The following is a 23,006-nucleotide window of genomic DNA, read 5'->3' as shown; positions in this document are numbered from 1 at the left end:
CACAATGGAGTATTACTGAGCTGTTAAAAAAAATGGCATCATGAAATTTGCAGGCAAATGAATGGAACTAGAGAAAAACTGTCCTGAGTGAGGTAACCCAGACTCAGAAAGACAAACTTGGTATATATTAACATATGTATTATATAATCCACAGACCCAGCCATAGACCCAGAGAGGTTAATTTTTTGTCTTTTAAAAGAAAATATCAGCCGGGCGGTGGTGGCGCACGCCTTTAATCCCAGCACTCAGGAGGCAGAGCCAGGCGGATCTCTGTGAGTTCGAGGCCAGCCTGGACTACCAAGTGAGTCCCAGGAAAGGCGCAAAGCTACACAGAGAAACCCTGTCTCAAAAAACCAAAAAAAAAAATCATAACATGATAGAGATTTTCAGCAGAGAAATAAAAATTATCTATTTATAAGTAAATTGGAGTTTTTTAACAAAAGTATTTACCTTGCAAAATCTACTTAGAATTTTAGAGCTAACTAGAGGAAGCAAGTAAGAGGGTTAAATGTCTTGAGGACAGGAGGATATCCAATCACATCAAGAAGGAAAACATTTAAAGTTTTTAAAAAATATATTGTCTTAATTTCATTCGTTTCTCATTGCTAATATAACATATCCCTACAAGAACAGCTCCAGATGCTGGCGTTAATTTTAGCTCACAATTCCAGGCCACAGTCTATCAGAGTAAAGAACCCAGTGTCAAGAGATTGAGAGAGCTTCTCATATTAAATCATCCATAATCAGAAAGACAGCAACGAATACACACACCCAGTGCTTAGCTCACTGTCTCTGCTCCTTTTCAGCACAATACCCTAAGCCTAGGGAATGATGATACTTGCAAGGAGCTGTATTTTATGATGGCAATTAATATTGTCATTAGTCCTACACAGGTATGCCAAATACCAACCTAATCCAGACTAGCACGTTCTTTAATTGTTTTAAAGCTTATGTTATACATAAATATTAGTCAGAAGAATGAGACCTGAATTGTATCTCAGACCTGGTAATATTCTAGTAGCATTTAAGGCTTATTGAGGGGGACTTATTTCTTCCTAGGAAACAATACATAAATACAGCTCTAGGTAGGGGCCTAAAATTCTACTTGGAAGGTGGATTCAACTTAAGTCACACTAAACACATGATTGGAATAATTACTCCTTTGATGAGGTATGTCCTTTTACTTCCCAGATAATTCCAACCCTGTGTTGTCAGTTATGACTGAATGATCCTATCTGATGTTCTGAATTAGTCAGAAAAGCATAACCTTTCTTCTTGTTCTTCTTCTTTCTTTTTATGTCTTTTTGATTTGTTCAGAAACTTCACAGATTTTGAACATTATCCCCCCCCTCCGCTCCTGCCTTCCGGATGTGGCTGCTGGGAGCTTGTCTTTTCCTTTCTCCATCTTCACCCTCTTATCTTACTGACTTTTCCTTTTCTCTATCATCTTCATCCTCTTATCTTACTGTCTTATTGGCTTTTCCTTTTCTCCATCCTCTTCATCCTCTTCACCCTCTTGGCAGCTTTTTTTCTTTTCTTTTCTCTTTCTTTTCTTTTTTTTTTGTTTTTTTGTTTTTCGAGACAGGGTTTCTCTGTGTAGCTTTGCAGCTTTCCTGGAACTCACTCTGTAGCCCAGGCTGGCCTCAAACTCACAGAGATCCACCTTCCTCTGCCTCCCGAGTGCTGGGATTAAAGGCGTGTGCCACCACCATCTGGCTCTGAATCTACTCTTAAATTATTTAATTTATGAGATGAAAAATCCTGAGTGGGAATCTACTTTCTTGTTAATACATGGTAGCCCCGGTAAGACTCCCCAAACTTTCTGTGGATTTGAAGGAAGTGACTTTATCCCTTTCAGAAAAAAAAATCAGTGTCTCCTTAATCAGCTTGCTCTTTCCTAAGAACCAAACTTTAGGGATGGTAGAGAAGAAAACCTGTTTGTGAATGGACCAAGCTACGTAACCAACACTGGGATGCCTGCAGCTCACACAAGGTTTCTTTAACTAGAGAGTCACTCCTGTGGTGCTGGGTGCTAGAGGGTGCCAGGAGCCTAGAGGGTCTGAGGAAGACGCTAACAGGTTTTCAGTCTTAATGTGCACACTTTCTAGACAGAAACCAAAAATTTTAGTTTTTACCTTTACTATGTGTGGTAACACATAAAAGCACTTAATTAGATTTATTAAGTGTGTGTGTGTTCTGTGTATTGCCCTTGTGTCCCAGGGCTCTGTGGAAGTCTGAAGACACCTTGCTTGAATAGGTTCCCTTCTTCCACAATGTAGTCTTGGTGATCAACCCCAAATTGTCAGGCTTCAGGACTCAGACCATGTTAACTTCTAATTAACAAAGTAGGATACGCACATGTTGAAAATATATTCTTTTAAATTATACCTCCTGGAGAGATGGCTGAGCGATTAACAGTCCTTCCTTATTACTCTTGCAGAGGACTGGGATTCAGTTTTCAGCACCCAAAGGATGGCAAACAACTGTCTGCCACTCCCTGGAAACTCTTAACCTCCACAGGCACTTCATGCATGGTGTACATACATACATACATACACACACACACACACACACACACACACACACACACACACACACACACAATTAAATACACAAATATTTAAATACTAAAAATGAAATTCAATCCCCCACCTGATGTCTATTCCCTTTGTCTCTCTCCAGGAAGCACCACTGCCATCGGCCTTTTGAATCTCCTCCTGAATAATGTTCTTACTTGTAAACAAATGAAAATATGTTGCCTGAATTTCACAGCTGTAGAAATTTTCAGAAATGAATTCATAGCTTGTAACACAATTCAAACAATACGTTTATCAGCTAGGGGCTTGCCTCTTGTGGAATCCATCTGAGACAACTCTGCTTATTTAAGTTCCTGCAAAGATATGAGGTGCAGCATCTGTACCAGGCGCTAACATTCTGCTGTTCAGCTAGAAAGGCTGGCAGCCGGGGAACTGATCTTTAAATAATTCCCCACTGGCTTTTGGTCTGCACTTTTCTTCTGAGAAGCCACATGAACCTTGGTTCAAGGATCTCCTGGAGAGACACAGGACAGGCCTAAGCTCTTTAGACATCATCGTTCCATGTCCTAACTAATACTGGGCGGGACACAGGGCATGACCTTGGGCAGAGCCACCGTAAAAAACGCTCCTCTCCTTTAACCCCTCCGAGTAAATCAGCGGAAGGCTTCCCTTTCCCGATTTAAATACATTTGCTCTTTGACCTCTAGAGTCAGAACCGGCCTCGACAACTCTTTCAGGTGGCTATAGTGTGTGCTTGTTTGATGCATGTCAGCTTCCATAAAACAAAGAGTACTTCATGACAAATCTTCAAATAATACACGTGTGTCCAGTCAGGGTAACCATGTCTCGATCCCAGGCATGTCGGCAGTGGGAAATGCTGCAGACAATGAGGTGATGCTTCCCTATGCCATGATTTGGTGTCTGCTGCAGCTGTGATTGGTGATACCGTGCACCACCCCGCACCACTTATCAAGGTGTTTATTGTCGGAACTTCAAAAGGCTACCAGTAGAGGCAAAGTGCTTTAAAGATTTCTCCTGTGCATGTAGCAATTTTTCTGGGTCTACAATATTTCTATATTTAACAGCACAATGAAGACAAATAGTTCATAATCTAGATGGTTGCTTAATAATATATCTGCAATCATTCAAGCCCAAAGATCTGAGAATCTCTAGAACTGAGAAGTTCTGTACTCAGTTTTCTAGAGAAAAAAAAAAAAAAAAAAACTCTAACAATATATTGAGCAAGTTTAAAAAAAACAGGAACTCTCTGATTAAAGTTACCAAAAAAATTTTCTTAATTTCTGTAAATGCTAAACATTTTTCAAGTGATCTTTGCATGCTTGCACGCGCGCACACACACACACACACACACACACACACTTCTATGTCTAAAGTAAAGTGGATTTCAACATCTCTTGTTTTGTAATGTTTAATGAACTGTAATACAGTGAGATATTGGAGCAAATATAGTATTAAAATGTTTTGGTACTTAATAGTTCAAAAATTATTTTATTTAATTGAGACCAACTGGCTTCATTGCATCTTATAAACTTTGCAATATATATTCAGAATAAAAGGAATAAAAATGAACAGATGTTTCTCCTTAAAGAAGGCAGACTAAGATTTTTCTTACACAATAAATCAGCTCCTGGTACATTTCTAGGACATTGCTTGAGGCTGTTTTAGTATAAAATTTTTAGCACAAACACACACTCACCCTTACCTCTGTATGAATCCAAAATTGGTACAGGAGATTGAATTGAATATGAACAGCGAACACTGGAGGTGGGATGAAGAGAGCCAAGGGAGAGTAGAAAATCTTTAAGAGAAAAACATTTCTATCACTTTACAATCATGAATCCTCAACAGAAGCCTTATGAATGGTCCTTCTTCAGCAAACATAATTTCCCATATATTTTATGACCATTTTACTTTGCAATATTAATTTTTCACATAGTGATAGGGTTGCAAACGCTAATCTTCTATTTGAAGTTTAATATTTTGTAATTAAAGTGTTTTGTAATTAAAACATCACACGCTGTGTGTTATTTCCTTACCATGGAAAGATTAGCTGTGTTTCCTGGAAGTAAAATGGTGGCTTATAATGTACAAATACTTACTTTATTAAAGCCTTTGTACCTTGACCACTCCCAAATGCTCAATTATTGTCTGGCATTTTCAATAATAAAATGCAATCATAATAAAAGAAAATATGTGGCATAATGAAAGAGTAGAATGTGGTTTCCATTTTAATGTTTATATGATTGACTAAAGGTAAAATATCTCTTCAATTTTTATCAATGTTGTTAAGGTACGAAGTGTAATGTGAGGAGAGTGGAAGCAAGTCTTAAGGGTCCAGATTTCCTAAGAGATGGGAATGTCCGTTCCTTCAAAAAAACAACCTTTTCTTAAGCCACAAAATTGCTTGATTAGTAAGCATGATTTGCTGTGGCATCCTAACAGCTTATTCCTGGGAGCAGTTACATAGTCAGAATAGTTTCCTTGAAAGAAAACCAAAGAACAAAATAGGTATCAGAAGAATCTTACTTCTCTCTTACATTTCTGATTTTATAGAATCCATACTTCTAAAATGCTGCATATTTTCAAAACATTTCTTCTGAATGCTGCAATTTAATTGCTGAATTATTATGAAGCTTTTGTTCTCAGTCAGGCAGTCATATGAAGGATATTTAGTAATGGGTTTGCGTTGGAAATTAGACATTTATATAATTTTTTATTTGTGTTTCTAAATTTAAGTCACATAAAATATAAGCTTTTATCACTTGCAAACAGGATTGGTTTTATTATTTTCAATAGATAAAGAAGCAATGGGGCAAATTATTAAGCAATAAAGGAACATAGATTTCTTATTCAAGAGTTCAACTTCTCAATTATGATCTCACTACAGACTTCCTTGTGAAGTTAAAAAAAAAAACTTTTATCCCTCTGGCTTCCTCAAATTAATAGTAAAGAACAAAAGTCAGAAATCCAGCTCTCCAGTTAGTTCCAAAAGTTCTATAGTATGTATGATATAGAGTAGTGCATGATATAAATAAAGCATTACTAAAAAGAATAGGAAATAAATATTTTGAATGTTCAATAAATAACAGTTTTGTAAAGAAAGTGTCTAACAGATGAGTACTTAGAGTACATTATATTTACCCAAGTTTAGAGAAATAATCTCTTATGATGACAACAGCTGGTATATAAAAGGTGGTTTGATAGTTACACGAAACATATGATTGTTCCGTAAAAGGGCCTTTCAGATCCTTTTTCTTGCTTTAGTGAACCAAAGCCCGTTAATCTTTAGAATAGGTTTTTTTTTTTTTTATTTGATAAGTTTTCCACAGGATCAGATCGCCTTTAAAAAGTGCCAGAAATCTTCTCTACTGACAAATACAGTGATAGACCAATCCTTACCAACTGGAGGTCACCATGAGTTTTAACTTAGTTTGTGTTCTGTTTTTCCCCTGAGGATTGATCTGAGGGCCTGGCACATGCTAAATAAACACCCTGGACTTTGTTAGATGCGGCAGCCTTGTTGTTCTAAGATAGTTTTTTACCATGTAGCTCGGGCTGGTCTAGAACTAGAAATCTGACCACCTTTGTCTTATGCAACACATTGTCTTGCAAAAACTCATTTTTTTTTCTAAGAATTAAGGCAAAAGTTGGGGAATAACTTACTAATCAACTTAATGATAATTCTTTGTGAGTAACACAATGTTATAAAGGAAACTAATTATACAAAAAAAGAGAAAGAAAAAGGGATAAGGTCCTAGTCCTCTTTTTTTTATGCTTTTTTATTTGAGACAGGGTTTCTCTGTGTAGCTTTGCACCTTTCCTGGAACTCGCTTTGTGGACCAGTCTGGCCTCAAACTCACAGAGTTCCGCTTGCCTCTGCCTCCTGAGTGCTGGGTTTAAAGGCGTGCGCCATCAATGCCGAGCGGTCCTAGTCCTCTTGATTGGAAATAAAGTAGTAAATGTGGTTTAAGTGTGAGGATACTTTACTTCCTCTTTCCCATCCTCATCCTTCTTTTATCTCTCCTGGTTTGGTTTGTTGTTGTTTTGCATTTACATTTGCTTTTGCATGCCAGAAGAAGAAATCCTAGGCCTTGGTAATCTAAGCCCAGTGCTCATTAATGGAGTTACCTCTCTGGCTCACTGAGCCTCCATGTCCAATCTTGGTATCCCGTTGTCTACATCCTTTACAAATAATTCAACTCCTTCTTCTACCATAGGTCCTTAAATGTACTTAATCACTTGACTGAAAAATAAATCTTCCTCATACTCGGTTAGTACCCGGGACAGTAGACATTGGGCTTGTTTCCTAAATGTGTCAGTTTCTGGCTAGCCCTCACACCAATGTCATTCTGACTCCAAGGCTCTTTAGGTTTAAATGACACTATTTACATTAGGTTGGTTCTTCTATGAGATAATCAATATCCAGTAGAATTATTATAGAACTCTATGTGTGAGGAAGCAATGAGGATATACAAAGCGTAGTCCCAGTCCAGCAGAGACAAAGTGAGGGTAATATGCCCACTGCAAGCCAGTAGCAGAACGATGGTTGGAAGTCCACATCTTGAGGCGATAAACGATGGCAAATGGGAGGATTATAAGTATTGTGACATTGTTGCACTTTTTAGAAGTAGTGTTGTAAAAGCCTAGACTGTGGGAGGCTTGGACAGATCTCAGGGAGACCAGGAAGCAGACTACAAATATACCCAAGACTGATCTGGGAGGAATGTGCATTTCCTAAAGAAGTAACGGATCACTTCTGTCTATCAGTCTCTAATGTGTCTGTGACTTGGTATAGGAAAAAAAATAGAAAGAATGAATAAAGAAAAGGTTGAGTGGCCACATGAGGGATGGGAGCATTTTAATGCCATTCTAAGGAAGTTGGGCAGAGAGTAAGATGGGCTATCCACTTTTAAATATGTCCAAGGGAGAAAACGAGAGGAGTAATGTGGTCAGCCTGAAGATTAAACTAAAGAGAGATGAAAATTCTCTTTAAAAATAGAGTACAAGACAGGTCCACCTGTGAGTTCATGCCTTAACTGGACATGTGAAAGGGAATAGAAAGAGAAATGGCCAAGGTTCACATTTCTCCGTATTCTTTAAAGCGCATGAGGTGTCAGTGAAGAGAGTTTGAATGAATTGAAATTCCAGAAAGGTTTCACCAGGCAGAGAAGAGACACCAGCGAAGTTTCGTGCTCATTTTAGGGCTCACTGAACATGTGGAGGGCCTTTCTGTATCTGGAAGCCCTGGCCAGAGCGGGAAGCTCTGCCACAGCAGAGCCAGCTGCAGGACTCCCAGCATGCAATGCCTGGCGGTGGGCATGCAGAATATGGATGGAGGAATCATTTTTTCATGCCCCAAAGATTTCAAAGTGGACCAAAATGGTGCACACAGGCAGATTTGCCAGCCATGGGGTAAAGCTCCTGAGATTGCCTGGGATAAAAAGTGGGCCTAGGCAGAGCTGGGAAGAAAACCAGGGCTGGCAGGACAGTTGCTACTAGTAAACTGCTAAGCCACATGGTTAAACTTTAAGTTACAATTGCTTTATCGTTTGTTACTATCCAAGCCCAAGGTGGCCTTGAAATCACGGCTGTAATCCTGCCTCATTCTCCCTAGTTCTGTAGCTCTAGGTTTGTATGCTACCCCTGGCTTTTCTTTTACTTTTTGAGTATGTGTACAATTATACGTGACATATAAATTCAATGTAGTTTCTACATGTATCATCTAATATAAAGTCAGAAAAGGATGGCCAGACCTGGTGGCTTAGGCTTTTAATCTTAGCACGCAGGAGGCATAGGCAGGTGGATCTCTATGAGTTCAATTGGGCTTGATCTATACCAGTTCCAGGCTAGCCTGAGCTATAAAGAGAGACCCTGTCTCAAAACAACAACAAGGAAGTGATGGTTTGTAGTTGGCTGTTTTTTTAGTCTTTGGTCCTTTGATCTTTGGGGGGCCAGCCACCCAGCTACCAAATAAATACACACAGAGAGGCTTATTCTTACTTATAACTATCCAGCCTTAGCTTGGCTTATTTCTAGGCATCTTTTCATAAATTATCATATCTATCTTTTGCCTCTGGGACTTTACTTTTATCTATTTCTGTATACCTTTCTTTACTTCTTACTCCATATCTTGCTATGTGGCTGGGTGGCTGGCCCCTGGAATTTCCCTCCTTCTCTTACTCCTGGATCTTTTCTTTTTCAGATCTTTCCTATTTATTCTCTCTGCCTGCCAGCCCTGCCTATCCTTTCTCCTGCCTTGCTATTGACCAGTCACCTCTTTATTAGACCAATCAGTTGTTTTAGACAGGCAAAGTAACACAGCTTCACGGAGTTAAACAGATGTAACATAAAAGAATGCAGCACATTTTTACATCATTAGAACAAATGTTCCACAGCATAAACAAATATAACAGATCTAAAATAATATTCCGCAATAGTTCTTATATAATTATGTGTCATATGATAACCACGTTATGGATCTAAGTACATTTGGTATATGTACTAGGAATTGCATTACCATTGTATTAACATGTATAATGTGAGATTAAAGAAGTGTACAAAACTATATATTGTAAATAAAATGACACTGAGTTTAATAGTATTCTATAAATTGCAGTTATTTTATATAGGTAACATGAGGCTTAAAATTGTCTTTAAAATACAAATGACATGGTTAGAAATTCTAGAAAATTGAATTCTTATCTTTAATTGCTTCACATGTAGGTCTGCCACTCAAAGTTTTATATGAAAGAAATATTCTCTGAGCCTAATTTTGCTCCTTTTACAACAATTTTCTTTTCAAAGATATGACCCACTTATTATTTGTTCTAAAATATATGGTTGCCTTGGTAACTGTTAAATTATAGGTCTTTTATAACTGCTGATGAGAAATCTTACAGATAATTCAAGGAAAAGAAACTGATCTGAAATCTGCCTTCGATTTCAGTACACAGAGGAAGGAACCCGGAAGTGCTGCTCAAGAATGCAGGCTGACTAAATAAAGCCCTCTCTCTTTCCTCTTCCACTGTGTCAGCTCCTCCGCCTCTTCCCAAACAAACAGCAATCTGTGACATGCCTAGGACACATTTCCTAATTCAACACACTTTTTTTCTGTCTGTGATAAAATAATATAAAATATTCTACTGTGAGGACTAGGTAGGTGTGAAGCTCATTTTGCTTGGATTTGAACTCATTTAACTTTGGACACATTAATTTTTGATTTACATTATTTGATTTGGTAACGTTTTTAGCTATAGAGTGGAAGTAAACTTCAGAGATGATGGATGTCATCAGTTTATTACAAAAGGGAGGCATGGAAATTATTCAGATGATGAAATAGTTCAGAATGTCAATGGAATGGGCAGCTTCATGAGACACCATTTCAACAATTATTCCAGTCCACATACTTTCCACAAATGTCACCATCTCTAAATGAAAGATAATCTTCATTTTCCTGAATTACTTTGGTGCCTCCGTATTCTGGGAGAAGAACTTTCTGTCCAACTTTCACACTAACTGGTAGAATCTCTCTCCTCTTTCCTTCCACGCTTGACCTACAGCCAGTACTGCTGTTTGCAATGCTTTTCCTTTAGACTTTTCTGGAAGCCACTGCTGCCTTTGGTCACAGATTGGGCTCCACTCCTTTTACCAACACTCCATCAAAGAGCAGAAGAAATGTCCCGACGCTTGTCATGTAGTGAGTTCACCGTGCAGCTGGGACTTAGTCCTCCAGCCACCACTGAACACATTCATTTAATGCAGGGATGACACAGAATTGGTCCAAATTGAGATTATAGTAAACTGGGCTTAAGCATCTAGATTGGCATTTCAGTCTAGGATTGTTAGTGCGATATGGCAAAGTGTGGCTTTTCTGAAATTCATTTTTATATTTTTTAAAAGTAGACTATATCTAAAATAGAAGATTCTTCAAATTCTGAGGTATATGATGCTCTGGTGAATCTTTTTATTTTCTGATAATAAGTTCTTAATTCATTAACTAAACTGACGTCCTTGGTCAACTTCAAATACAGCTATATTCTTTCTGGTTGTTTATAAGAGCCACCCATGGGTCCCTCATTCAGGATGACTAGTTCCTTTAGTTTAAAAATACCAATTTGAACAAATAAGCAGGAATAAGATGATAGAAAAGCTTGAACACTGGTTATTATACAGCATTATTTTCACGGATAATCCCTGGGACCCTGGTGGTAACACCACTCTGGAAGCACCGAGACACTGGCATTTAGCTTCTAGAAATTTGAAACAATTAATTTGTTGTTGTCGTTTTAAGCCTCTCAGTTTGTAGCATTTTGCTATAGCAACTCCCAAACAGAGGCATTTTAACCTCGGCGTCTTTGGTATGATAAGGTTGAGGGAAGGTTCTTTTAAGATTTGCTCATTAACTGTATCATTAGAGGCTTATGGGCCTTCTCACCTATTCTGCTATTTGGGTTAGTACCCAAACTTGCATATTTTCTTTCAGTTAAAAGGCACCTGGTTAAGATTTGAATTTTCCACTTATCAGCTGTATAATCAACCTCATGGCACTTCAGTTTCTGGATAACATTTGATAAAACAAACAAAACTATGAACTTATTAACAAAGATCAAATGAGATAATAACTGAAGAATGATCATTAATGGTGACAAAGACTTCCAACATAGATAAAAAAAAAAATTGTACAGGTGCCAGGCTGAATGAATTCATCTCGACCCTCCTCTGCTGTGTAAATGCATAGATGTATAGATGAGTTCATCTATACTCTCCTTCTCCATCTCTGCTACATAAATGCAGACTTAATTCCATCATCTTAGAATTACTATAGTTCTTATATATTACAGTTTCTATGAACGCATCTCTTACCCATGGAGAGTATTTAAATGATGTGAAACCACTACAAAGAAATACATGAGCAAAACTACTCTAAAAATAAGTTCATGCAGTCCACAATTTTAGATATTGCAAATGCAGAAGTATGAGACAGCAGTGGTGAGCGTACTCTTTTTTATGTGGCCCCTCACTGTGGATTTCAAGAGCATGCATGCCTGTGATACTTGGCAATCACCTCTTCAAACAAAAAGTCAGAGGAGGCAACTGAGGCCCAATAGTCCCTCTGTGGACATATCTCCAACTGACGTAGGATTTAAAAAACAAACAATAATTTCACAGTTATCCAGTTTCCCACAACTTACCCAGGAACTGTATTGCTGCAAGACAGATTGTCTCAGTGCTGTGCTTAAGTTATAGTCTTCAGAACTGTGGTGCGCTTGGTGTGCAGCCCAAATAATGTTAATCTCTGCAAAACATGTGATTTCAAACAAGGAATGAGAATAAGAAGAGAGCAGCTTCTGTTCAGTCACGAGATTTGCTCTAAGAGTAGACGAAAAGCCTGGAACATCTCAGAAAAGCCTAGCCAACAGAATGAGAATTAAACGAGCTTTCTTGAAACATTTCTGGAACCATACAGTATACAAATAATAGCTAAATAGAAAATGAAGCATAACCACTAAATGCACACATAGTATGCGACACAATTATATACTGCCAATGGAATGATATGACTTCCAAAATTTATGCTTTGCTAATATTTACAGTATCACAGATTATAAAAGCTAATGTATGATGTTGTAACAACATACTCAATGGAAAGTGATGAGTTTTCAGTATGTGATAACATATTTCTAATTAAAGACAAATTTGGAAGAAATTGGTATATAATGAAATATTACACCGTATTATTTCCTGATGATTTTTGAGATGTCTCAAACGCTGTCTGTTGGAATAAGCAAACCATAAAAATAGTTGATGCTGATCTTTAAGATTATACTCTTATTCACACACTAATCATTGTTTGTGGTTCTTCTCATAGCTTACCAAGATGTCCACCACTTCACATGACATTCCTGTGCCCTCAAAATAGAGAAGAAAATCAAGACTGTTGATTACATCAAGAACTGCCAAGATCAGCCTCCCAAGGCCTGCTGTCATTTCAAGCAGGGAGTGTTTTCAGCACCCATTGTCCAATAAGTACTTAGATTGTGATTGGTTATTATTTTAGTCATTTAATCACTTCTAATAAACACACTGTACCCAAACAATTCAGGAATTATTTTGCATAAATGAGCAGTAATTCATCATGAGGTCCTTTAAAACTACACAGACACAGTATTTGAAACCATTTGAAATGGTTAGGGCCCAAACTTCTGGCTTATTTATTACATACATAGCTACATGTAAGAGATTTGCAAGGGCTGTTTCTTTGTATCTTCAGATGTTGTATGGGCTTTAAGTTGCAATAAATGTGACAAATGTCCTAAGTTTTAAAAAATGTTTACCAACTGAGCCCTTGAAATAATCTAAACATCATTTTTTCCTTAGAAAACTCAATATCAAGCATTTTAGAGCCTGGTACTTACAATAAGCCTTGATTAAAAATAAACATGTCTTTTTTGATGTACCAACATTTGATTCCAAATATTGATTTTAACACACCCAAACTATGGGTTCAGAGAGGGGTAAGGGAGTCTAGTGCTGCTTCCTCATAATCTCCACATAAGTAATTGTGGAACAAAGAGTCCATGAAGGTGGAGGTTAAAGACCTGTGTCTGTGGTTGTTTTGAAAGTGTTTGCTTCCCATCACAAACCGTGTAACAGGAGCCCAAGATCAATGAGGCCCAGCTGCATAAACAGCATGCAGTAACAAGATCCCACGAGCTCACCTATGTCCCTTTCCAGGAATGGAAAAGAGTCAGGAAAATTGGATTTTTTTTTTTGCACAGTCTATAGTCAGATTTTTGGAACTAAATTATTTTCAAGCATGGTTAGAAAAATGTATTTTACAAAAAATAATTGCAATAGTTCTTATGGGAATAGAATAAGAAAATATTAATAGTTAATATTTTGTTTACCTTCCTTAATGTTTGAATTGGTAAATTGCTTGCTTTAATAAATGAAAGCAAATATTAAGGAGAAAAATTATATTATTTAGAAAAGTGTTTTTATATGGAAAGATTTAATAAAATTATATATTCTGGTCAATAGTAATATTTTTCTTTTCCTATAATCAAATTGTAGACTTTATGCTCACATAACATTTTATTAGACCTTTGCAAAGGCATAATTAGAAATAATTATGCTTATTTACAGTGCCAAAATGTACATTTGTATTAATATATTTTTTTAATATGTAGTCAAAAAATTCTACTCATTTAGCTGAATTCTAATATAATATATGCAATATTACTGTGCTGGTTAATTTTAAACATTTTTAATAAATTCATAAGTTTCAGAGCATGCAGGGATGGCTCAATGGTTAAGAGCACTTGCTGCTATTTCAGAGGACACAGGGTTCCTTCTCATCACCCACACTGGGGGGCTTACAACTGCTTTTAACTCCTATTGGTGGCTACCCACTACAAACTCCAGTTCCTGGGGATCCAATGTCCTATTCTGGCCTCTTGGACTACTTGCTTGCACATGGAACAGCACACACACAGAGACATACACACACACACAATCAATCAATCAATCAATCAACAAATCTTTATAAATATATGCATTCCATTAAAACCCCTTGTTTCTAATATTCAATGCTTGGCGATCAAGTGCATCTATGTAATTACTATTGAAAATTTTGTCATTCTGTATTTTTCCCATCCATCTCTACCTCTATGGGTGATACAGACACAGTCTAAAACGGTTCTTGACTTATATTATGAAATTAAGGACTTTGATAGCATGGTGGAATGGACTTTTTGGGACCCTGAGAGAGAAGTCTTTGTGTTTGTACAGCATATGAGTCTCTCCTGCCCACCAAGTGCAAGGCTCTGGTGATTCCTGTCCCCTTGTGGTCATGCCTTTGGTGATTCTTCCTTTTAAATCAGCAGGGTTAAGTGACTCCCTTCTAGGAAATAGGTTGTTGGTAAAGACGATGGATGTGACGTCACTTTGTAATTAAAAGGAGTAGCCGTGTCTGAAGTACTCTCTCGTATTCTCACATTCCCAGCTGCCATCATGGGACCGCTCCTTTACTGAGCGGTGACTGTGAGAAGTGCTTGACTAACAAGACATCAAGTACTAAGCTTGTTAGTATAAACACCAGGAACCCAGCCAGCAATACCAGTGGACTTTTACCACTGAGGTGAAGACCAGATCAGGCAAAACCACCCTCACTAGTCCATAAGAGCCCCTTCCTCAGAACTCCAGTAGACTCCATAAGTCCAGACACGGTCCACACCAGTTGGAAGAACAGCCACCTAAGGCTCATGTACAGTCCACATCAGTCAAAAGGATAGCCCCAGTAGCTCTACTGGAGGGCAGGCTGGTCCTTGGTACCCCACAAGAAGACTCGGGTATTACTGGAGGCCAGGCTGGATCTACAGACCTAAGAAAACATTGGCTTTACCAGAGGCCAAACTAGATCAAGGGAGACAAGGCTCACAAAACACCAGTGGAGACATCTTACTGAACCTGGAGACTCTTTAGTCACCAGAAACTTTTGGCCACTTAGGCCAGAGGACCAGAGAGGAAACAAAAATCAAGGAACAAAACACCACCTAACAAAGATAAAACAGAAGTCAACACCTAGACCCGTAATCATCCTAAATCCAGATGCCTAAAAGTCAGTGTATCAATGACACAAAGGGCAATATGTCACCACAAGAACCCAGCTATGCAACAGCAGCAAGACCTGAATATCCCAACACAGCTGAAGCATGAGAAAACAACTTTAAAAATAACTTTATGAAGATGATAGAGGTCCTTAAAAAGGAAATGGAAAAATCCCTGAAAGAAATGGAGAAAAGACAACCAAAAAAATTGGAGGAAACAATTAATCTCTTAAAGGATGTCAAGAAAACCAAGAAAAAAAATAAACACTTGACAGAAACAAATAAAACTGTATAAGACATGAAAATGGAAATAGAAGCAATAAAGAAAACACAAACTGAGGGAATTCAGGAAATGGAAAACCTGGGTAAACAAACAGGAGCTACAGATGCAAACATCACCAACAGAACACAAGACAAGGTAGAGAGAATCTCAGGTGATAAAGATATTATAGAGGAAATAGATTTATTGATCAAAAAATGTTAAATCTAAAAAATTCCTAACATAAAACATGCAGGAAATCTGGGACACTATGAAAAAAAGAAAACTAAGAATAATAGGAATAGAAGATGAAGAAGAGTCCCAGTTCAAAGGCCCAGAAAATACATCCAACAAAATCATAGAAGAAAATTTTCCCACCTAAAGGACATACCTCTAAATGTACAAGAAGCTTACAGAACACCACATAGACTAGACCAGAAAAAAGTTCCCTTGCCATATACTAATTGAAACACTAAACATACAAAATAAGGAATATTAAGAATATTAAGAGTTGTAAAAGAAAAAGGATATAAAGGCAGACCTACCAGAATTATACATGAGTTCTCATTGGAGACTCTAAAAGCCAGAAGAGCCTGGACAGACCTCTTGCAGACTCTAAGAGATCATGGATGCCAGCCCAAACTACTATACCCAGCAAAACTATACAAGGAGGAAAAAAGATATTTCATGACAAAGTCAAATTTAATCACTATCTATTCACAAACCCAGACCTACAGAAGGTGCTAAAAGGAAAATTTTAATGCAAAGAAGTTAGCTAGACCCACAAAAACACAGGCAATAGAGAATAGCACATGACACACACACACACACACACACACACACACACACACACTGCCAGCACTACCACCAATAACATAATAACAGGAATAAACAATCAGTGGTCATTAATATCTCTCTAGATCAATGGATTCAATTTGCCAATAAAAAGACAAGGCTAACAAAATGGATATGAAAACAAGATCCATCTTTCTGCAGCATATAAGAAACACATCTCAACATCAAAGACAGATATTACTTCAGAGTAAAGGGTCGGGAAAATATTTTCTGAACAAATGGACCAAAGAAGTAAGCTGATATAGGTATTTGAATATCTACCAAAATAGACGTCAAACCAAAATTAGTCAAAAAAGATGGGGAAGGACATTTCATATTCATCAAAGGAAAAAATCATAAAGAAGATGTCTCAGTTCTGAACATCTCTGCCCCACATACAAGGGCACTTGCATTTGTAAAAGAAATATTACTAAAACTTAAGTCATGTATTGAACCCCACACATTAATAGTAGAAGACTTCAACACTCCACTCTCACCCATTGACAGGTCATCCAGACAGAAACTAAACAGAGAAATAATGGAATTGACAGGTGTTATAACACAAATGGACCGAACATATCTACAGAATGTTTTACCCAAACACCAATGAATATACCCTCTTCTCAGCACCTCATGAACATTCTCCCAAATTAATCACATACTCAGTCATAAAGCAAGATTTAACAGACACACGCAATATATATATTGGAATATATTCCAATATATATATTGGAATAACCCCCTCTATCTTATTAGATCATCATGAATTAAAGTTGGCATTCAATAACAACACAAGATACAGAAAGTCTACAAACTCATGGAAACTGTGCAACTCTAAACCAAATTACCATTGGGTCAAGGAAGAAATAAAGAAAGAAGTTAAAGACTTCCTAGAATTCAGTGAAAATGAATGCACAACATACCCAAACTTTCATGGGACACATGAAAGCAGTGCTAAGAGGAAAGTTCACAGCACTGGGTACCTTTGTAAAGAATTTGGAGAAATTCTGTGGATATTGCTCTGTATAAATAGAATGCTGATTGGCCAGAAGCCAGGCAGGAATTATAAGCAGGACAAGCAGAGAAGAGAATTCTCAGAAGTGGAAGGCTGAGGCAGAGACCTGCTACCAGCCACTGTCATGAGAAGCTGTTAAGATACCTGTAAGCCATGAGCCACATGGCAACTTATAGAATAATAGAAATGGGTTAATTTAAGATATAAGAACAGCTAGCTAGAAGCCTGCCACAACCATACAGTTTATTTTTTTATTTTTTTTTTCCTTTTATTTTATTTTATGATACCATTCAGTTCTACATATCAGCCACGGATTCCCTTGTTCTCCCCCCTCCTGCCCCCCTCCCCTTCCCCCCAGCCCACCCCCCATTCCCACCTCCTCTCGGGCAAAGTCTCCTCCGAGGACTGAGATCAACCTGGTAGACTCAGTCCAGGCAGGTCCAGTCCCCTCCTACCGGACTGAGACAAGAGACCCTGCATAAGCCCCAGGTTTCAAACAGCTATCTCATGCAGCGAGTCCGGGACCTGGTACCACTGCCTAGATGCCTCCCAAACAGATCAAGCCAATCAAATGTCTCACCTATTCAGAGGGCCTGATCCAATTGGGGGCCCCTCAGCCTTTGGTTCATAGTTCATGTGTTTCCATTCATTTGGCTATTTGTCCCACTGCTTTATCCAACCTTGGTTTCAACAATTCTTGCTCATATAAACCCTCTTTTTTTTCTCACTAATTAGACTCCCAGAGCTCCAAATGGGATCTAGCCATGGATCTCTGCATCGAGATCCCTCAGTCTTTGGAAGGGGTTTCTATCACGACTATTAGGGTGTTTGGCCATCTCATCACCAGAGTAGGTCAGTTCGGGCTGTCTCTCGACCATTGCCAGCAGTCTATTGTGGGGGTATCTTTGTGGATTTCTTTTATATATATATATATTTTACAATACCATTCAGTTCTACATATCAGCCACGGGTTCCCCTATTCTCCCTCTCCCACCCCCTCCCCTTACCCCCAGCCTACCCTCCATTCCCACCTCCTCCAGGACAAGTCCTCCCCCGAGGACTGCGATCAACCTGGTAGACTCAGTCCAGGGAGGTCCAGTCCCTTCCTCCCAGACTGAGCCAAGTGTCCCTGCATAAGCTCCAGGTTTCAAACAGCCAACTCATGCAATGAGCACAGGACTTGGCCCCAAACTGATCAAGCCAATCAACTGTCTCACCTATTCAGAGGGCCTGATCCAGCTGGGGGCCCCTCAGCCTTTGGTTCATAGTTCATGTGTTTCCATTCATTTGGCTATTTTTTTTCAATAATTGAGTAAAACTGAAATTTATTATAAGCCACAGTCGTCCTAGGGACCTCCATGCTATATATATAGCCTCTATGGTTCTATGGGTTGTGGTCTGATTGTTCTTTATTTTATATCTAGAATCCACCTATGAGTGAGTACATACCATAACTGTCTTTCTGGGTTTGGGGTCTTTGTGGATTTCTGTGGGCCTCTCTAGCACTTTGTTTCTTCCTTTTCTCATGTGGTCTTCATTTATCATGGTCTCCTATTCCTTGTTCTCCCTCTCTGTTCTTGACCCAGCTGGGATCTCCCACTCCCAAAGGCTCTCTTTCCCTCGACCCTCACCCTTCATTACTCCCACTCATGTCCAGGTTGTTCATGTAGATCTCAGCCATTTCTGCGTCATTGGGTGATCCCCGGACTTCCCTTCTGGATCATACAGTTTATAAATAATGTAAGTTTCTGTGTGTTTACTTGGTTGGATCTAAGTAGCTGTGGGACTGGCAGGTGAGAGAGATTTGTTCTGACTGTGGGCCAGGCAGGACCAGAAAAAAATCTAGCAACAGAGAAATTTCATACTAGTGACTTAATAGCACCTGAAAGCTCTAGAACAAAAAGAAGCAAACACCCCCAGGAGGAGTAGTTGGCAGGAAATAATCAAACTGAGGGTTGAAATCAATAAAATAGAAATGAAGAGAACAATGCAAGGAATTAATGAAACAAAATGTTGATTCTTTGAGAAAATCAATGAGATAGATAAACCTTTATCCAAACTAACAAAAAAGCAGTGAGAGAATATACAAATTAACAAAATCATAAATGAAAGGGGGCCATAACAACAGACACTGAGGAAAGCCAGACAATTATTAGGTCATACTTCAAAAATATGCACTTCACAAAATTGGAAAATCTAAATAAAATGGACAAATTTCTTGGTAGATAACATGTAACAAAAAAGATCAATCAGATAAAAATTTAAACAAATAACCTCTAAGTAAATAGAAACAATTATTAAAAATTCCCAACCCCTAAAGCCCAGATGGTTTCAATGCAGAATTCTACTAGACTTTCAAAGAAGAGTTAATACCAGTACTCATCAAATTATTACAAAATAGAGACAGAAGGAACAGTTCCAAATTCTTTTTATGAGGTCACAGTTACCTTGAAACCCAAACCATACAAAGACTCAACAAAGAAAGAGAATTATAGACCAATTTCTCTCATGAATATTGACACAAAAATAAAATAATGGCAAACTGAATTCAAGAACACATCAAAAAAGTCATCCATCATGACCAAATAGGCTTCATCCCACAGATGCAAGGATTATTCAATATATGAAAATATGTCAATATAATCCACCATGTAAACAAACTGAAAGAAAAAAAAACCACATTATTATCACATTCAATGCTGAAAAAGCCTTTAACAAAATCTAATAACCCTTCATGAAAAAAGTCTTGAAGATATCAGTGATACAAGGAACATACCTAAACATAATAAAGGCAATATACAACAAGTCAATAGCCAATATCAAATTAAACAGAGAGAAACTCAAAGCAATTCCAATAAAATCAGAAACAAGACAAAGCTGTCCACTCTCTCCATATCTATTCAATATAGTACTCAAAGTTCCAGCTAGAGCAATAAAATAACAAAAAGAGATCAAGGGGATATAAATTGGAAAAGAAGAAGTCAAAGCATCACTATTTGCAGTTGATATGATAGTATACATAAGCGATCCCAAAAAATTCAACCAGGAAACTCCTACATCTGATAAACACCTTTAGTGAAGTGGTTGGCTGAAAAATTAACTAAAAAAAAAATCAGTAGCACTCCTATATACAAATGACAGACAGTCTTAGGAAAATACTAGGGAAACAACACCTTTCAGAATAGCTACAAATAAAATGAAATATGTTAGGATAACTCTAACCAAGCAAATGAAAGACTTGTATGACAAAATTTGTCATGGAAGAAAGAAACTGGAGAACATATCAGAAGATGGAAAGATTTCCCATGCTCATGGATTGGTAGGATTAACATAGTAAAAAGACTCTCCTACTAAAAGCAATCTACAGATTCAAGGCAATCACCATCAAAATTAAAAACAATTCTTTAGAGATCTTGAAAGGATAATACTTAATTTCATATGGAAAAACAAAAAACCCCGGATAGCTAAAATAATCCTGTACAATAAAAGAGCTGCTGGGGATATCACCATCCCTCATCTCAATCTCTACTACAGAGTTATAGTAATAAAAACAGAATGGTATTGGCATAAAAACAAACACTCTGATCAAAGGAATTTAATCAAAGCCCCAGACATAAATCCACACAACTATGGACACTTGATTTTTGACAAAAAAAAAAAAAAAAAGCCAAAACTATACAAAGGAATAAGGAAAGTCTCTTCAATAAATGGTGCTGGCATACTTGGATGTCTGCATGTAGAAGAATGCAAATAGATATGTATCTATCACCCTGAACAAAACTCAAGGCCAAGTAGATCAAAGACCTCAAGTTACATTGAACCTGATAGAAGAGAAAGTGGGGACTATCCTTAAATGAGTTGGCACAGGAGATAACTTCTTGAATAGAATACAAGAACAGATACTAAGATTGACAATTAATAAATGGAATCTCATGAAACTAAAGAGCTTCTGCAATGTACAGGACAGTGTCAATAGGATAAAACAGCAGCCTACAGAATTGGAAAAGATCTTCACCAACCCCAGATCTAACAGAAGGCTGATTTCCAAAATATATAAAGAACTCAAGATACTAGACATCAAAACCCCCCAAGTAATCTAATTAAAAAATTGAGAGGAATATCAAATGGCAATGAAACAATTAAAGAAATGTTCATCATCCTTAGCCATGAGGAAAATGCAAATCAAAATGACTCTGAGCTTCTATCATACACCTATCAGAATGCCTTAGATCAAAAGTACAAGTGACAGCTCATGCTGGAGAGGATTTGGAGCAAAGAGAACACTCCTCCATTGCTGATGTGAGTGGCAACTTGCACAGCCACTTTGGAAATCAATACGATGGATTCTCAGAAAATTGGGAATCAATCTACCTCAAGAGCCAGCAATACCACTCTTGGACATATAAGCAAAGGATGCTCAATCCTACCACAAGGACACTTGCTCAACTGTGTTCATAGCAGTTTCATTTGTAATCTCATTAGAAGCTATAAAAGTCTTTGACAAAAATCCAACACCTCTTCATGATAAAGGTCTTGGAGAAATCAGGGATACAAGGAACATACCTAAACATAATAAAGGCAATATATAGCAAGCCTACTGCTAACATCAAACTAAATGGAGAAAAAAACTCAAAACAATTGCACTAAAATCAGGAACAAGACAAGACTGTCTACTCTCTTCATATCTATTCAATGTAGTGCTTGAAGTTGCAACATATCATTATCAATAGCTTTTGCTCATACAACATAAGTGTAACCCAATAACCAAAATATGATGATTTTAGTACAAATTTATAATTCATTACTCAGTGTTTCATATACACTGACTCACTTGGATAAGGGACTTTAGACGATACCTGGTAACCCAGAGTTTGTGTCTTAAAAGCATTTCTAGCTGGCTAAGCTCAACACTGCACACTTTTTATTCACTGGCTTTCTAGAGAAAATCCAGAGTATTATTTTTCATGTCCTTGTGTCTTGACCCCTTGAATCATGTACTACTTCCTTCTATGAGCACTGTCACTTGCTGAGGGACAGGATTACAAACATCCTGGGAAGAAAATAAGCAAGGTTCATATTTTGTTAGTAGCATCTGCAAGCGTAGTCCCACTCACATGTCTTCCCAGCATCCCACTCTGCTTCCCATGGTGATCCTGTTATTATTTCCCAGTCCTCGATCATCACCCTGCTTTGAAAGCCCAAGTCTGCTTGTTTTTCCAAATGTAGATGGATTTGTTTTTATTTCCCAAAGACCCACCATATTAGTATTTAGGTGTGATTTTATTTTTGCCTTAACTATCTAGGAATATAAAAGAAGGGTGGTAGAGAAAGAAAGAGTAAATAGTAATGATTTATAAAAAGAAATGGCTTCAGACCTATGGAATCCACTTGGCAGTGAGCAAGGAGAGCCTCTGCAGTATCATGGTCTAGGTCATGGAGACTGACTGTGACCACAGTGTTGAGGAATAACATCTTAATGATTTGAAGGAGGTCTTAGGAATGACAAAAAACAAATCAAATAAGCAAACACAGACACAGATACACACACACACACACACGCACGCACGCACGTACGCACACATGCATGCACCACACTGGCCCCGAGAAAAGGTGTTATTGAATAATAAAAAATGACAAAATAAAATAGACCTTTGAGGCCATGCTGTGAACTCAGACCCCTCTATAACTTAAATGTAATTTTGCTACCAAAAGTCCATCTGAAACTTCATGCA

At 37.8% G+C, this 23,006-nt stretch overlaps 1 protein-coding gene across 2 annotated transcripts in view; it reads right to left on the bottom strand.

Annotated features, from left to right (window-relative positions):
* Nucleotides 1-23,006, bottom strand: part of Agmo (alkylglycerol monooxygenase) — a 289,744-nt gene that overhangs the window by 170,687 nt on the left and 96,051 nt on the right. For both annotated transcript variants that reach the window (XM_037210501.1, XM_028872292.2), the window contains exons 4-5: nucleotides 11,750-11,853; nucleotides 4,261-4,356 (exon numbers count right to left, since the gene is read on the bottom strand). In XM_037210501.1, the coding sequence (XP_037066396.1) occupies nucleotides 4,261-4,356; nucleotides 11,750-11,853 (200 nt within the window). The remainder of the gene's footprint in view (nucleotides 1-4,260; nucleotides 4,357-11,749; nucleotides 11,854-23,006) is intronic.

This window comes from Peromyscus leucopus, chromosome 14, assembly GCF_004664715.2.
Source record: "Peromyscus leucopus breed LL Stock chromosome 14, UCI_PerLeu_2.1, whole genome shotgun sequence".
Lineage (NCBI taxonomy): Eukaryota > Metazoa > Chordata > Mammalia > Rodentia > Cricetidae > Peromyscus > Peromyscus leucopus.
The sequence above is the reverse complement of the archived record's forward strand: the minus strand, read 5'-3'. Positions and strand labels throughout refer to the sequence as shown.